Source organism: Lynx rufus, unplaced genomic scaffold (genome assembly GCF_022079265.1).
Source record: "Lynx rufus isolate CCGP_SWC_20201006 ecotype Redwood Valley unplaced genomic scaffold, mLynRuf1.p SCAF_15, whole genome shotgun sequence".
In the NCBI taxonomy this organism is placed as follows: domain Eukaryota; kingdom Metazoa; phylum Chordata; class Mammalia; order Carnivora; family Felidae; genus Lynx; species Lynx rufus.
The window spans coordinates 22,694,089-22,711,911 of NW_025814829.1; the positions used below are offsets into that span (position 1 = coordinate 22,694,089).

At 38.5% G+C, this 17,823-nt stretch overlaps 2 protein-coding genes across 2 annotated transcripts in view; both read right to left on the reverse strand.

Annotated features, from left to right (window-relative positions):
- The window catches only part of PPP1R12B (protein phosphatase 1 regulatory subunit 12B), a 126,257-nt gene extending 121,137 nt beyond the window's left edge, over window positions 1-5,120 (reverse strand). Inside the window, exon 1 of the mRNA XM_047076677.1 lies at window positions 5,046-5,120. The gene's annotated coding sequence lies outside the window, so the exon portion shown is untranslated. The remainder of the gene's footprint in view (window positions 1-5,045) is intronic.
- A 28-nt stretch (window positions 5,121-5,148) lies between these two features.
- Window positions 5,149-17,823, reverse strand: part of LOC124510019 (protein phosphatase 1 regulatory subunit 12B-like) — a 94,524-nt gene continuing 81,849 nt past the window's right edge. Inside the window, exons 9-15 of the mRNA XM_047076676.1 lie at window positions 16,880-16,992; window positions 13,923-14,126; window positions 12,774-12,856; window positions 11,431-11,556; window positions 10,855-10,895; window positions 8,560-8,742; window positions 5,149-5,228 (exon numbers count right to left, since the gene is read on the reverse strand). Coding sequence (XP_046932632.1) covers window positions 5,149-5,228; window positions 8,560-8,742; window positions 10,855-10,895; window positions 11,431-11,556; window positions 12,774-12,856; window positions 13,923-14,126; window positions 16,880-16,992 — 830 coding nt within the window. The remainder of the gene's footprint in view (window positions 5,229-8,559; window positions 8,743-10,854; window positions 10,896-11,430; window positions 11,557-12,773; window positions 12,857-13,922; window positions 14,127-16,879; window positions 16,993-17,823) is intronic.

The window sequence follows — 17,823 nt, forward strand, 5'->3', positions numbered from 1 at the left end:
CATCTACATGATCTGGTTCCTGCCTACCTCTCTAACTCCACAATTTCCAAAGTATACCCAGTGGAATACCAGTCTTGGGTTTCTGTGAAAAAAACAAACAAACAAACAAACAAACAAACTATTCGATGGACACAGAAATTCGGGAAATGCTGCAAATTCTAACAAGCCCACGCTCCCCTCTCCACCGCCCCCCCCAAGAGAAATTATCCTGAGAAGGCTTTTGAATAATCCTGTTTAACTTCGTTTAACCCATTCTTTCACAAACTCATTTGGCCACAGGCTGCTTTTTTTTTTTTTTTTTTTTTTTTCAAATCATCTAAATCTATTTCACATAGACACTTTCAGAAATGCTACACTGGCCTTGCCTTCTCCCAGCTTTGGGCATATTGAACTTGTTCCCTGAATTTCTCCTGTTCCCTCTAAAATATCATCCTCTTATTACCATTTATAGTTCACTTCTAGTTGCCTTCAGAATTCACCTGCAGCCACCTCCTCTAGCACACGTTCTCTGTCACCCTACTCGGTTGAATTTAGATTCCCCTTCTTTGTGCCACAATATCAATCTATACATATCTTTACCAGAGCACTTAACAATGGACGATATTATGTGATTTATTTGCCTTCCCACAATAGATAAAGTTAAGCTCCTCAAGGACAGGAAAGATGTTTTTCTTTGACCTTGTATCTTTAACCACTGTGCCTGCCACATGGCAGGCTCTTAATGGTTGTTAGGTGCTTTATATACACGGCTTCCCATTTAAATGGGAGTCTATATAGATACAACACATCTATAAAATCTTTTATTCTAGGAACCACTCTGACTAAATTACCATTTTTATAGATGTGTCTGTCTATCTTTAGTATAATTGGTCACTTCTAATTATTGGTTCCAATTTAAATAATAGTTTGAGGTTTCTGTTCTGCATTCAAAACTTCTATTAAATACTGACCTGCATGTAATACTTCTAAGAATATATCTGAGAAGCTGCGTCTGTTAGCTCTGTCACAGTGATTCATTTCCTTCAGTGTTTATAAGGTTCTATGCAAGTTTGTCTTTGGTAGGCAATTGTTTTATAGGAACCCCTTGTACCCTGGTTTGTCGATGTGTTTCTTCATGGTGGCTTTAAATTGCTTGTGCCAACAGCCCCAGTTTCAAGAGTGCAGACCTAATTTCTATGTTAAGCTCTTGGCTTGGGATTTCCACACTATATAGGGAGTAAAAATTACCCACAAATGATTTTTCTGTCCCTGTTCAGACCCTTGGATAAGCCCCATCCTTGACACTTCTTTAGGCCATAGACAAAGTACCCTTTTCATGAATTGGGCAGTCTTTTGAGAGCTCCAGCTTCTCTTGGTTACAGCTCCTAGCCTACTCAAGTCCAAAGCCATGCTTCCTACATCCATACACCTCATGAAAATCTGACCCTCCAATTTCTAAGGTCTACTACATTAGCCACTTCATTTTTTTTTTTTTTTTTTTTTTTTTTTTTTTTTTTTACCTAGCAGTTCCCTTTCACTTTTCTGAACTCACCTATATTTTCCTATGTTTGTAATGGGAAAGGGGTCCTTATAAATCCATCTACCATGTTACTAGAACTTCTTTCTTAAATAAATTTTGAGTCCATTCACTTTTCTCTATCTCTTTTACTACTATCTCAGTGCAAGCCACATTCTCTCTTATGCAACTTTCTTCTGCAATGGTCTCCTTCCTGGTCATCTCACATCTACTTCTGTCCATCCTTCCCCTGTCCAATCCATATGGAATACTATAACCAGAGTTTGAAAGCCAGAATTTTAAAAAATGTAAGTCAGATCATGTTATCTTTTTGCTTCAAATCTTCTATTGGCATATTACCTGGCAATTTGACTCCTAGGTATATACCCAAGAGAAATAAGAACATATGTCCACACAAAAACTTGTACATGAATGTTTATGGTAACATTACTCAAATAGCCAAAAGGTGGCAAGAATCCAAATGTCCACCAACTTATGAATAGCAAAGAAAACTCAGTATATGCGCACAATGAAACAGTGTTTGGCCATAAAAAAGAATAAAGTGCTGATACATGCCATGCTTCAACATGGATGAACCTTGAAAACATTATTCTAAGTGAAAGAAGATAGTCACAAAAGACCACATATTGATTCCATTTTTATGAAATGTCCAGAATAGGCAACTCTATAGAAATAGAAAGGAGATCAGTGGTTGCTAAGGTCTAGAGAATGGGGAGATGGGGTGGGAGTAGGGGGGGACAATAACTAAAGGGTATGAGATTTCTTTTTAAGGTGATAAAAATGTTCTAAAATTGTGGTAAAGGATGCACATATCTGTGAATATACTAAAAGTGACCGAATTGGACATCTTAAATTATATGGTATATAAATTTTATCTTTATAAAGCTGTTAAAAAAAATTCTTCCAGTAACTCAACATGGTTCTTAACATATAAATCCAAAATTTTTGTCCTTGGCTGTAAGACTTTGCATTATATAGCTCCTACTTATTCCCCAAGCCTCACCTTAGACTGCTCTTTCCCTAACTCTCTACAATGTCTTCTTTCAGATTCTCCAAAGGATCAAGCACCTTCCTACCTTAGTGTCTGTCTTTCCAACAACCATATTTTCTGCCTGGAATGCTTACCCCTTCCCTTGGCTATATTTGTCCTACAGATCTCAATTTGAGCAGGATACTCTTAGGATAACCGTCTCTGATCCTGCAGGAAAAGGGGAGTCTTCCGTAGGCAGATCTTCTGTAAAACTGTCATAACAACTCATACTACCTCTTCATAGTATATATCACAATTATTTGTTTAATGTTTGTTTTTCTTCACTAGCATATTTGTTTCCCAAGGGCTAAGGCTGTTCTTGTTTATGGCTGTATCACCTGGGTTTTTTTATAGTACTTTGCAATGACAAATGCTCAATAAATATTTTGACAAGAATGAATGTTAATGACTGAGTCCAACAGCTCTTTATCTAATAACTTCCTATTTACTTATCTTGTATCATTACCCTATTTAACTTCTCTAATTAAATATTATTTGTTATCTAATAAATATCTAGTATCTTGTTTATTATGTTGCACCATCCTGAAAATGCACTTGATATACCACATTCACATAATTCACTGAAATTTTGATTTATTCTTATATTTATATTCTTTTATTCTTCTATTTGCTGCTCCTTGAGGAATTGTGTCCTAGTGATAATATGCAGTACATAGTAGCTAATCAATAAATATTTGTGGCCTAAATAAAACTCCTAAAACAAAATTAAAATCTGTAGCAGGTGCTATCTTATTGTTCATAGGTTATAAAAATCCCAGAAGACAGTAACTGTCTCTCTAGATTTCTCTAAATAATGATACATGCAACTAAGTATTTAATAATGTGATTTGATTAAAAACCTGACTTACCCATCCTTTCAGGGATCATGATCTTAATGATGAATTTAACTCATTTTACTCATCTCAGCCCAGAAGGATTTTTCAAAGGGAGTTTTTCTCAGCTAATGAAAATATTACTTTTGCATTTATTCCTAGATGAAACTAATAGTATCTAAATTATAACTGAGCTATTAAATTTATAAGCATTAAATATTCAGGATTGATTTATTAAAATTTCCTTGGCTGGAAACCAACTAAGAGATGATGCTCTGCAATCTGTTAGACCAGAAAATGGACTTTCTCCAACTTTTATATAAAGAAATGAAAAAAAGAAAGGAAGGAAAGAAAGGAAGGAAAAGAAAGGAAGAAGAGAAACACTATTTTTCAATTCACTTAACATCTCCCTTCCACTTCTTCTCAACTTGTGTTTTAGAACTGTTTTTATAATAAACAAACATCTAAACAGTTTAATTCAAGGGGTGCCTGGGTGGCTCAGTCGGTTAAATGTCTGACTTTAGCTCAGGTCATGATCTCACGGTTCGTGAGGTCAAGCCCCATGTCGGGCTCTTTGGTGTCAGCACAGAGCCTGCTTTGGATCCTCTGTCCCCTTCTCTCTCTGCCCGTCCCCAATTTCCGCTCTCTTTCTTTCTCAAGAATTATAAATTTGGGGTGCCTGGGTGGTTCATTCGGTTAAGTGTCTGACTTCGGCTCAGATCATGATCTCACGGCTCGTGGGTTCGAGCTCCATGTCGTGCTCTGTGCTAACAGTTCAGAGCTTAGGGCCTGGAGCCTGCTCTGGATTCTGTGTCCTTCTCTGCACTCTGTCTCTATCTCTCAATAATAAATAAACATTAAAAAAATTTTTTTTAAAAGAATTATAAATTAAAGTAAGTTTAACTTGTATCTTATAGACGGTAAGACTTCTTGATTTATTACGCATATAGACATTTCTAGTGCTTAAAAACTTAAGCATGGCTTGAGTTTTTAAAACAGCCAGATGGAGGGCACTCTATTTTTTACACTTTTTTAGGTGGAGAAAAAGTCCTATTCTTGGTTACATCTTCCAAGGTCTCTTAAAACTGACAACCAAAAAGTTATTCTTAGATTCTACCTGAAATCTCTCCTAGGCCAATTCATGACTGCTCTCTCATAATTTTTCTCTAAAGAAACTGTAGAGTAACCAGTCACTATCCTTCTACCATGTCATCACATACTATGCACTTCCTTTTCTAGTATTCTTAAATTAATTAAAACTTTATATCCTAGCTTTATCTCTCTGAGCCTTTTATCATGCCACTGCTTTTCCTTGCTGCCAGAGAAATCTTCACGGACTCCTCAGAACAAAACAAAAGATCCTTCTCTGTGCTTCATGTTCTCCATCACAAAATAGGGAAATAATGCCTGACCATGATTTCTCTTATAAGAAAAATAGAAAAAAGATATGCCTCTATTCATAACAGAATAAGTATCTTTATTAAATGATCAGAAATAATTAAGATCTTTGCCAAAAATCTCCCGGAGGCAAAACACAAAACCCAAACTATAATATAAAGATCTACTTTCATAAATGTATTTGGGATTAGGGGAAAGACTTCACACCCACCGCTGTATCTCCTACCTCAAAGCAGAACCCCACAAATGAAATCAGTACATAACATACCTCCTCTTCTCCCTGGCTTCCACAGAGGAGTCTGTTCCAGGAGTGGAGAGCAGAGTGGCAGTTGTAACCCCATTGGCAGTGTTAGGTGGAGGGCGATTAGTGATCACACAGAGCGGGGTGCTGGAAGAGACATTGTCTGCTGTTTTCTCTGCTGTTGAGTCAGCCTGTGATTTGTAAGGAGTCCTGAAACAAAACAAAACAAAACAAAACAAAACAAAAAAACCCAAAAACACAAGCAGAAAGAGAATGGTCAGGCATGCTACATCACAAAGCACTAGCACACAAAGGGCTGGAGGTAAGTTTAACTACAGAATCTTCTTGCTCAGATTTTGTTTGTTGGTTGACTATTTTTTTAAATTCTGAGCTCTTAAATCTTAGAACAGTATGATGATACATTTAAGTCTGATATCCTCTGCACAAAGAGTTCTGTTCCATGAACATTTTTTTTTTTTTTGCCTGAGATTAAAAATTTTTTTAAAAATTAGCTAGGGCACCAGGCAAGATAGTAACATATGCAAGACTGCTTTAAATGATTCCTGAGTACCATCTGGTCTCCACACACGCATACAGAAGCAGGGTCTCTCCACACACATGAAAACAACACTAAAGTCACTTACGATATTAGTCTCCACCTGCCCCTTAATTCTTGGCAGTGAGAGTCTTTGTGGTAGTCCTCAGCCTAGATTAGATGACCATCTTCTTGGATTCCAGAGATATTTGATAAATACAACCTCAGTATGTTCAGTTCTCTTGCACCTAGCTCAGCAACTGCTTTCTTCCCATTTAACCAAATGCCTAATTGTCTGTATTCTTAAGTGCACACATGAGCAACAGGAATAAAAACTATTAAGATTCTATATGTAACCTTAACTACAGATTTTCCAACAGCAAGCTGTATAATTAAACTCATTTACATGAAAACAAGATCTTTGTTTCTTAACAAAGAGTTGAGAGCAACCATTGGCTCTCCACCCAAAAAGCTATCATTTGTGATGTCACAGCTTGTTGCTGGGGTAACAGAGATCCAAAATTGATATTCACAGAGATGGGAAAAGCAATGAAAATAATGCATGCTAAAAATCTGTTTTTTTCACCTACTCAGAATTACCAGAAATGCTTCTAAGTAGCTATAAGCTCATTTTCAAATAATCACATCATTAGAATAAGCTTGAAAGCAATAATCAGATTGTAAAAATCTAAATATGGTACCTATATATGCAAATATAAAAATAGAACAGTTTTGAAGTGGTATCTAAAAAACACAAGCCACTTCTCCAGGAGCAATTAATGACTCAGAAAAAAGGTGAAATTAAATTCCTCAGACTTATAAGATGTATAAGTCTACAGGACATGCTAATAAAATTAGCCAGAAACAAAGCTATAAAAAATTACACTTATCAAAACCTTACCTAAAATTCTTTCTAGGTTAATATCATGTTTTGTTCTCTCTGCAATTTTTCCTGCTGTAGAAATGCCAAGGATTTTATTTTAATAAATTACAGGATAGGACTTGTACTATTATTTTGAAATGCGGAGTAATTTTATAAGTAGTTTGTTAGGAGCAGAACAGGAAAAGCTCCAGAGCAGGGGCCAGAGGCTCTGGAACCATGTGGGGCTACCTTTTAGCCAAGTTAACTTCTCTAGTCTCTTCATCTGTAAAATGGGGATAACGGTACCTTAATGTGTAGGGGTCTTGTGATAATTAAATAAAATAACGTATGTAGAACACTTAGTATACAGCCCTGAATAACACATAAGCTCCGTGGAAACAAAATAGTGAAAGAGACAGGAGCTCTGACATGGACAAATCTAGGTTCAACCCCTGCCTCAGTTTCTTACTAGATGTGTGACCTTGGGCAGGTGATTAAGTTTTGGGTCTCAGCTTCCATATCTATAAAGTGAGAATGGTATTTCATATACTGGAGGCCTCTTTATAAACAATACACATGTGCCTGAGATAGCTAGTTGCCTAACCCATATTCATTTTCCTTTTTTCTCCTTACTAACAGAACCCATATATTATTGGGAGAAGCAACATAAGTAGTTAACAATTCATATTTTCCAAAGTCTCCCTGGCTGCTAGAGGCAGCCAGTGAGATATAAGCATAATCTCAGTTTAAAGGCATTCCCTCTTTGTGCATTTCCCCCTTTCTTCCTTCTTCCTGTCTAGAAGGCAGTCATGACAGCTAGAGCTTCAGCATCTATTTTGCGCCATGAGACAACCATGGAAATGGAAGCCATAATCTAAGGACTGTGAAGCAGAAAGACAGAAAGATTCAGGATCCTTTAATGACTCTGAAGTTGTGGTGGTACCTCTGCCTATTTCTGGACTTTCTTAAGTGAGAGAATAAAAAATACACCTTTATCATATTTAAGCCTCAATTATTTGGATTTACTGTTACATGAGTGTAAACCGAATGCTTGTGTAATTTTTGTACAGTATTTAAGCCAATGCTTGGCACATGATAGGGTTCAACAAATGGTAGCTGTTACTGGTTTTTCCTAGTCCCAGCTCTTAATAATCCAGTAACCTCTCTGCGTCAGTTTCTTCATCTACGGGCATAATATTTAGTATGCCTGTGCAGATGAACTCTTAAGAGAACCTAATAAATTTCTACAAAATTGTACAGTATTATTATTAACAATCCATCATGAGCCTATCCCTCCTGGCTAAACAAATGATCACCACTTATTTTAGGGAAAGAGTTCTAATAAACAGACAAATATCAGTGAAGCACCACCATCAGCAGTGTTCTTGCGGCAACACTATCATCATTTATGTTTTTCATTTTCTTTGTATCAGTTCTAGAAGCGAGACCCCAAAAAGAGGTCCCTTTGCCCTGCCCCAAAGTGAAAAGGTCTCTGGCCACATATAAAGGGTTGAAAGCCACAGTCAAAATCACAGCTAAAGTCCCACTGCGCTTTCGTGACAAAGCCCCGCCCATGCTGCCTCCCTGCTTCCCCTTACACGGAGTAGACACCACTGCCCCGGAACAAAGTTCACACAAACACAAATCTCTTCCTTCCCCCTGTGTTTCCAGCAAAACGCTCTCACTGGCTGGGAATTTTCAGAAAGCTATAGGAAGCTTTTGGAACATGAGTTAGCTTTCCTTCTGATTTGGGTTGGTATACCATCCTCCAAAAACAGAGTAAATAGAAGAGATTCCTATGCACGATTATAGGAAAATTAATGTCAGTGAAGTATGAGGATATTTTTAGTCTGTGCTTTACCATAATAGGATGACCCTTACATTGTAACCACACGAAAGCAGTCATTTTAAGTTGATGCCTAAACACCCAGTACAGAGATATGTACCCTATGATTATTCAATGAGCAACTGTTGGCTGGCTAATACAAGTCAAAACAAAAGCATCCCTGTTAAATTAAGGACATTTTCACAGGAATTCACACTTGCTTCCACAGTGACAAAGTCTCTTTGGTTCAAATCTCATATGTGTATCCAGAGGCGTTAGTTTTGATGACTGTAACTCAAATGGCTCCAAGAAGCCTTACCTGCCATGGTGTACAGATGCAGTAGTGTTTGCACTGATTGGTGCAGGGCAAGAAGAGGCAGGTTGCCACTTGCTGCCCCGAGAGGTAGATGAACCAATGGTAATGGGTGAGGTAGCAGGAGATGAATTGCGATTGGCTGAAATGTAGGGACTTGTGGGGTCACTACTTCTACCAAATGAAGCACTGCAAAACAGTACACAGTCACTTTCTTCAGGACGTGCTGCTCACCCACCATTTCCCAGCACCACCTTCCCCCCAGATTGTGCATTAAAAGGAATGTAGACCAAAGAGAGGGTATGGCAACTGGGAAGTGGAGTGACCAACTCCAGCTAGAGCTGGGTCACTGGCAGCAAGCAGGCATCTGTCAATCATCCAAAAGAGTGAAGGAATGGGGAGGAGAGATAATATGCAATAAGAGAGAGCAGAAGAGTAGTATATTGGAATAGAATACAGGCTAAGAAAAAGAAATATTAGGAAACAGAATAATCGTATTAGAAAAAGTAATTCCCGACAAACCCCAAGGCAAAAAATCATGCAACCCCAAATGTCTACCTGATACAGAAGTAGCCCCGCAGAAGCTAAAGTAAGACCAAGAATTTGGAGAGGTTTCGGAGTAGAAATTTCAAATTAAAGAGTGGAAAGGAATAAAAAGCTCTGTGGGAGGAAAACACATCTCTGAGAACCGTGGTTATTTAGCCTCAAACAAACACATCTTTGGGAGGATTCCAAGGCTGAAGTCTAGAAAGTAATATTGCATGGGCAATAGAAGGCAACTTTTTCTTGTTTCAAATGAAGATAAGTAGGAACCACCTCAACTGAAGTAAAAAAAATTATTTGGGTTAGAATTTAAAAAAAACCAAAAACTCCTTGACTATTACAGTAATGACACACTACAGGGGGTGAGCAAAATAAGCTATGAAGTCTTCTTTGGTAACGATGCATTTTACAGGGACATAGGAAAGGATTTCTGCCTAAGGACAAGAGGTGAACTAGAAAATGGAAAGTATGCTGAGGTCCAGCACAGCCCAAGGCTGCCAAATATCTTCTTGTGCTTTCTTTTTAAATTAGTGATAGCATATGATTCTTCCCTTTTGAAAAGATCATGAGATTTTATACAATCAAAAAATGCTTATGGGGCACCTGGGTGGCTCACTGGGTTGAATGTCCAACTCTCGATTTTGGCTCAGGTCATGATCTCATCATGATCTCATGGTTTGTGGGACTGAGCCCTGCGTTGGGTTCCATGCTGACAGTGCAGAGCCTGCTTGGGATTCTCTCTCCCTCTCTCTGCCCCTCCCCCACTCACCCACACATGCATTCTCTTTCTCTCTCTCTCAAAATAAATAAATTTTAAAAAATGCTTAAAGGGTGATAGAGGTTTGGAAATCCAAAGCATGAAGCAAGTTGTAGATCTTTTTTCAAAAAGCACTCACATTATTAAGCATGCTTTCCACCCTAAACAGAGGCAGTCCCTTTCTCTTCTGTTTACCATAATTATGCCAAACTACATCTAACCAGATGCTACTCATTCAATCCATTTGTTAATGATTTGGATCATGAAAAAGAACAACTCTACCCTACCACAGTGTAACTACGTGTTAGGAAATTAAAAGGCAGCTTTTTCTCTTTCCTAGATCTAGAACATCGTTTTCTTCGAAAAGTTTTCTTGGTCTTGGATGCAACTATGAGGAGTAATAATGTATCTAGATGGATTAAGGCCGTAGCCTTGAAGACAAAGAGGTGATAGTTTCATTGAGCCAAAAACACTGAGTTTGTATACTGAATAAAGCTTCAGTGAGGTCACTGAACTATACTTGTGTACCTTCAAAGTTGAGCCTTTTCTTACAGGATGTGTCTGCAGAACTTAAAGACCATTAAAAGGCAACAGTGGCTGTTTGTTTTATAGGTCACCAGTTCCCATGTTCTTATATTAACTAGTTGATAAGATTCTTTTGATCAAGTGGGAATAAGTTTTGAACCCAAATACATAGTTTATAACAAAAGGCCGTTTCTAGGGCAGCCAACCAATCATCTACAAAACCTAAAGATGAAGCCCATGGCATGAAGAGGCAGTTGGAGGGGCTGAGTAAATGAAAGTGAAGAAAGAATTCAAAGTAAGCAATGAGAATCAGATTCTTCCACATCAGCAGCAAAGTTCAAATTAATATACTAATTAAGTATATCTTATAGCTTAATGGCTCTGGCAAAGGTGCTTTGCTTGCTGGCTGGTACATGGCAAAGAAATAATTGCAGAAAAGACAATATAGATGAGAAAAGGGAAGGAAACCCAAGTACCTTCTCTGCACCAAACTTGCGAGTTTCTCATCTTGATGGATCTGAGGGCCATTAAAGTCATAAAAAAAAAAAAAGACTCAAGTCCCTAAATTAACAGGCTTCAATTAATGAAACTTCTTTAATGCAATACAAAACTGTCCCCATTACCCTCCCCCCTCACCACCCTACAGGGTCCCTCCCTTCCTCCCCACGAAAATGTAACGAGATGAGAACTAGTCGAGTTTTAGAAAAAGGAAAGCTAGCTACTGGACAAAAGTGATTTAAATTCAGTCCTACTCAGAGATTACTAGAAGTCACTTTCCAGTTGAAGACTTTAATAGGACTGAGAGGAGAGAGCATAAATTCAGATCTGTCTGTGGTAAGATTTTGGAATTAGCTTACCTTAACTCAGTTAGGAAAATAAATTAATGTTAATTTAAAATTAGTCAAGGCGTTACTCCCAAGAAATCTAAAAGTAATCCATTTTTTGATTCATTTTTGTGGTGCTAATTGGATATAAAACGACATGCAATTATGACCCATATACCCATGGCCAGAGTGAAGAAAAATCATCTCCCACCCCTGGGAGCCTGGTACCTTTTCAAGTAGGTTGATACATAGGTGGATGGAACAGCTGTCTGCGGAGTTTCCTTTCCCTTCGCTTCATCTCTCCACAGCTGCCGAGTATAGGACCCACTCCTCACTAGATTGACAGCTGATTCTCTGTAGAGGCACAAAAGAAAAACAAAACAGAACACTGATTCCTACCACCAGTTTTGTCCCCGATACAGTGCAAGCTGGGAGAGAAGAGCCAGAGAGAGAAAATGTAATATGGCTGAGGAAATAGATACATTTTCAAGTAATACTCTGTTTTATATACCTGTTTTCTTTATGGATAGAGGAGGAGTCTAGTATTACTGTCTGCTTTCTTTTATCAACTTCAAAGCTAACTAATTTCAATAGGTACCAAATCCTTATGTCAAAGATCTCCCAACTCTTTTGTAATGAGAAGTCACTTTTGTCTCTCCTTTAAAGGGTTTTACAAAGCAATAGGTTGTTCATAAGTAAGCAGAGAAGAGGATGGTGGGGAAGATAAAGTCTGTCACAGAGCAAGAGGTAACTACCACAGAAGAGGAAACGGAAGAAATTGCTGGAAGCCTATTTAGTGTTACAAATAATAAGCCATCCAGGAAAGGACTACAGTAGGATTTCTAATCCATAATTGTTCCCTCAGGGCTGTGGCTACAAAAGCTGTGGGTCTCCATCTTTCATAAAGCTCTCCAGAATAGTTCTTCTCAAACTTTAATGTGCATGTGAATCACCCAGAGAATTTTGTTAAAATGCAGATTCTGATTCAGCAGGTCTGAGGTGGGACCTGAGATTCTGCATTACTAACGTGCTTCCAGGTGACATCAGTGCTGCTGGTGGGGAGGACCCCACCTCGAAATGCAAGGTTCTAGGTCAGGCTCTGCTCCGAGAGGCAGCAGTACTTCAAAATCCTCACATTCATTTTAACCGATGAGGAAGACTTGAAATCTTATCTACATACAAATTAGAAGTTGATCACTAATTAAATAACAATATTTCTGGTGTTTACTATGGAACAGGTCATGTGCCAGGCGCTAGGGGGTCCTTGCAAAACTAGACAGACATAACCCTACCTTTCCAGAGCCTGCTGGTGTACCAGAATGAATTCACCCTCAGCAGGGTCAGGGAAGACTTCCTAAAGACAATAATATCTAAGCTGAAGTGAGAGCCCGAAGGGCAGAGAACTGGCAAGGCAAGTGAGTAAAGGCTGGGAGGTGTGCTAAGCAGAAGGGAAAAACAATTCATGATGTGCTAAGGGCACCTGTGGAAAGACAGCAGCAGAGTGATGGCCAAGACATCACCATGCCTAGCAAAGTTCAAGAGGACCATCTTTGGGCCTGTATCAGGATTACCTGTTCTCCTTTTCTTCGACGTCACTTGTGTTGCTGAGCCTCCGGGGTGCTAGTGAACTAAAATAGCTCTTGTTTTCTCTCTCCTGTAAAATCAAAACAAGTAAAGCACAGAGGAGGTACAACACAATACTGATTCAGTGTAACATTTTGGGTAAAAAGCAGAACTTAATATACATATATAATCTTATTTCTATATCCAATACCAATTCCGGTTTGAGTGGTATTACAAAAGGTTAGCTTTCAAAGGCTAATTCCTACTTTTCCTCCATTAAAAACCAATATGTAGGGAAATAATTCTCGTGGGAAAAGCCAGGATGATCAAATAAGGAAAACAGCAGCACAAATTACACACAGCAGCAGCCTTGCAAAGAGAGACAGAGCCTTTGAAAAGCCACAGACAGAAAGCTCCCCTCTCAAGTTCTTGATAAATTAAGTCTTATTTCTTCCCCAGTCTATCTTCTCGTGGAAATGCAGCTTCACATACAACAAATATGCTGCGGAATTAACCCAACCAATACGCCTCACCCCCTGGAGGAGTCTCCAGAAACACAATATCGAGCAAAGGGACTCGGATTACAAGAAGACCTGACCCCAGAGAAGAGCATCAAGTGAGCCCTAGAAAATCTGGAACCAAAAGGTACGAAATAAAAATGCACTGATGGTGGATGATTATGTAGATGAGCTGTTTGTGAAGTTAGCCTGATCATATATCTAGTAATGAAAAGAATGAGACATTTAAACATTTTTCTTTAAGTGCTAATTTGCCTGAGCTTCATTAGGATTGAAAGCCCAGCTAAAGAACTTTGCTTTTAAACACTGAAAGAATATATCACTAGTATTGGCTTAAGGGAGCCTTTTAGGCCATACCCAAATTTTTATGTTTCTAATTTTTTTTTACCCTAGGTAAGGAGGGTAAGGAAGAATGAACATAAGGTATGCCAAAAGGTAAAGCATTTTTCCCTTTTATTGGCTGGGTAATAGCAAAAAAATAGCCACTGGATTAAACTACCATTGTGCCATCTCCTTCTAAAGACTCTGTACTTCCAGAATCAAATTAGGGACCAGAAAACACTTTCATGTGTTCCTACGACTGAATTTTCACAGAAGGGAACTGCCCTGGAGTTCTCCCGTACCCCGCCTAAACGGCACCTTATCTTTGTTGTCCAGCAGAGCAGAAATCCGAGGACTTGATGATGACCGGTAGACAGAAGAGCCTCGGTCCCTTAGAGCTTCCCTGGAATTGGCCACCTCACTCAGCATGTTGTGGCTGCCAGTTTTTCTGAGTCCCAGTCTCCACGAAGAAGGAGATTCATCTTTGGGCTCTTCCGGCTTGTTAAAAAGGCTGGAGGAGAACTATGAAGGAAGAAGCAAAGAAAAGAAAAAAGAAAAGAGAAGAAAAGAAAAGAAAAGAAAAGAAAAGAAAAGAAAAGAAAAGAAAAGAAGAGAAGGGGGAAAAAGGTCTTGATGATTCTTTTCAGTCTATTTGCCTTTCCCCACACTTAACTAAGTTCAGTGAGGCAATATAAGGCAGTTCAAGGAGGACAAATACATGGCAGGCTTTCGGCCAGTGTCGCCTTCCTCACCTGGCAGACGCTAATAACCTCTCAAGGCTCCCTTTCTCCCCGAGCCAGAAATAGCCTTAGATTTGTAACACAGACAGAGTTGCTCTCTGAGAAATTAAACACTATTTGCTCTCTTAGCAATGAATGCTGACCTAGAACACCAGGAGATCCACATTCTAGTAAAAGCCTCTACTCTTGCTTGATTCACTGGGTAACTGAATATAGGACATTTTACTTTTCTAGGTCTCAACATGCTCATCTATAAAATGGTGTTAATGAGCTTAATTCCTTCTTATAATGTGTGGAGACTGGAAAACACAGAGGAGCCAACGTATAAATATGATTTAAGGTACTGTGATAAGACCGTGGGAAATTGATGTAAGTGAATACTAATAAAAATACTAAAAGCCACTCCACTCAAATTCTAATTGTTTATTTCAAGAAAATAGTTTATTTGATCTTGGCCATGTGTTTCAGATTTCACTGAGCAGCCAAATTAAAAAAGAAAAAAAATGGTAGAAGTCACAGAGTTGCCTGCCATCTTTTAGATTATTGCCAGGAGAACATCTTTCAAAAACATCATTACCATTTCCATCACCATCATTTCATTAAAAAAAGAAAAACATTTTAACATCAGAAAAGAAAGCTATCTGGAAAGCTTACAGCGTCTTTAATTACCTCATTTTACCATAAACCACAGAAAACATCACAGACTTAGTGTTAGCCTAAAGACCAGTCGGGGAACAACTGGTCTTTACAGCAGGAAAGTAGTCCTTTCCTGGGATCGGGGACCCCTCCGCAAGATGGCTGTGGTCTTTCTCCAGCTATCAGGCCACCTTTACTGCCTGGAGTAGCGAAAATGCAATGGAACCATTAAATCACTCACCTCCAGCTCACACTCAGATTTTCTCTTTTTAATTAGTCACCTGAATGTACGTATTTATGTACTCCTTCCAACTTTAGAGGCTCAATCATGTCAACTCTTTACAAGTCACCCTGATTCTGAGAGGAAAAATGTTTTTCCCAGCATTATTTTAGCCAAGTGGAATACATCTGTGTCTCTCTCTCCCTCTCCTTCTCCCTGTGTGTGTGTGTGTGTGTGTGTGTGTGTGTGTATGTATATATATATTTAAGTAGGCTCTATGCCCAATGTGGGGCTTGAACACATGACCCTGAAGTCATGAGTCACATGCTCCACCGACTGAGCCAGCCAGGTGCTCATGTATTTTTTTTTACTTAGTATTTTTATTTTATTTATTTTTTAAATGTTTATTTTTGAGAGAGACAGAGAGAGAGAGACAGAGACAGAGGGAGAGAGGGAGGGAAAGGCAGAGAGAGAAATGGACAGAGGATCCGAAGTGGGCTCTGCGCTGACAGAAACAAGCCCGATGCGGGGCTCAAACTCACAAACCATGAGGTCATGACCCGAGCCAAAGTTGGACGCTCGACCAACTAAGCCACCCAGGTGCCCCAATTGAGTAATTTTCTTTTTAAAACAATAAGAAGTCTAGTCACACCTACAAGCAGTGGGAGTATGTGAGGTACAGCTAAATGACCGGATGATGAGTGAGGGCTGTGTTCTATCTGAAACATCTCTATGGATTCACAACGATGCTCTTAGGAATAATAAGTAACCAGACCTTTGTTTCCTCATCTCCACAATGATATCACAATCCTGTCTTTTCAATTCATGAGGTACTAAGAAGATCAGTAAGTTAGTATCTATAAAACCAGAGTTTTTTCATCAGCTTTCTTCCCAAGAACTCAGATCAATTCTTAACCTCAAAACTAACTGTTTACTTTGTAAAGCAGAGTCATTATTCAAGTCCGTCTCACTGATTAGAAGCATCTCAGAGGCCTGGGCCGAGTAGCAGGAGGAGATGTCCCTGGTATTTCAACAAGTTCTTTCTACCTCTGCTCACTACTCATCATAAAGACTTTACTTATTAAAGTAAAATTTTAAACAAGAAATAAGAAAGGATAGAAGTCCTCAAGTCAATTAATACCAAATGCTAGGTATTTTCCTAGCCTAGTCTGAGATTTACATATATTTACCTTAGCCTTAGATATGAAGAAAATAGGCAATTGACAAAATGTCTTTGGTCCAGATTACTATATCCTAGGTTATCTAAACACATTGTAGCCAAATTTGTTTGGTGATGGATTTGTGGTTTTTGTGAGCAATGTTATAAATGCAATTATATGTGCCCACTCTCCAATTCCATACCCTGAAGTCCTAATCCCCAACGTGACTATATTTGGAGACAAGGAGTCTGTCCGCAAACTAGGAAGAGAGTCCTTACTAGGAACTGAGTCAGCTAGCACCGTGATCTTGAACATCCTAGACTCCAGAATTGTGAGAAATAGATTTCTATTGTTTAAAGGCACCCGGTTGGTGGTATTTTGTTATAGCAAACTAAGCAGACTAAGACAGGCAAGAATCTATCTGGATTATCTTGCAAGAATGTATCTCTAAGGCCTTTCAAACTGTATGTTAGGATAGTAGGGGAAATATAATATTCAAATTAATTCCAAAATACTCACTCTCCTGGCTGAAGAGGCAGAGAAGGTATTCTGAGCTGGTGCTGGTATCTGTTCCGTAATAATACTCTTGCTTTCAGAGTTGGAATGGTTGTCAATGGTTTCTGGTTTTTTATCTATTATTTAAGACAAGAGAAGCAAGAAGTGCAAGTATGAAAATCTTATCTGTGTATATGTATGCACTTTTCTGCTAACAGAAAAGGTTTACCTATTATCAAAACAGATTATTAGGGCTATGTAATGCTTGGACTCAAACGAAAATGAAATCTCCAGCAACTATTGCCAAAAGGAAATAAACTCAATGGTATTCCTTTCTTGGTAGGCTCTAATTCCTTGATATATAACAGAAAACTTTCTCCATATTGTGTATCATACATAAAACTCATCAGTATGTACATACTAAGAATCTACTCTGTTTTGGGAAGTTGGGCAGGAAAAACCAGATAAGATCTTGCTTTCTAGGTAATTACAATCAAGAAAAGGGATAAGATGCATAATAATAATAGCAACGACACAAGCTCATATATAAGTTAGGTGCTAAATTGGTTGATTCAGATTAAACAGGGCTTTATGAGTTCAGAGTAAACCCTCTGAGGGAGGAAACAACAAGGAAAGATGCCATAGAGAAAGCTGGAAGACAAATACCAATTGGCAGGAGAAAGAAATGCTATGAGTAATGACTCTGAAATCAAAATACATCTGTTGGTCAGTAAATTTAAGTCTAAGCAAGACTAATTTAAGCAGGCCTAATTAAAGTAATGAATATTCTTGGGATTACAATAGGAAATAAAGGGAGAAAGGATTACAGAAGATATTATAAGGTAAACCATAGAACTATAGTAGGTGAAGCCTCTTAATAAACAGGAATACTTCGTCTTATAGGGCCATCAAGTGGAAATCTTGTCTGTCTCATTCACTGTTATATATCAGATAACCAGTACAGAGCC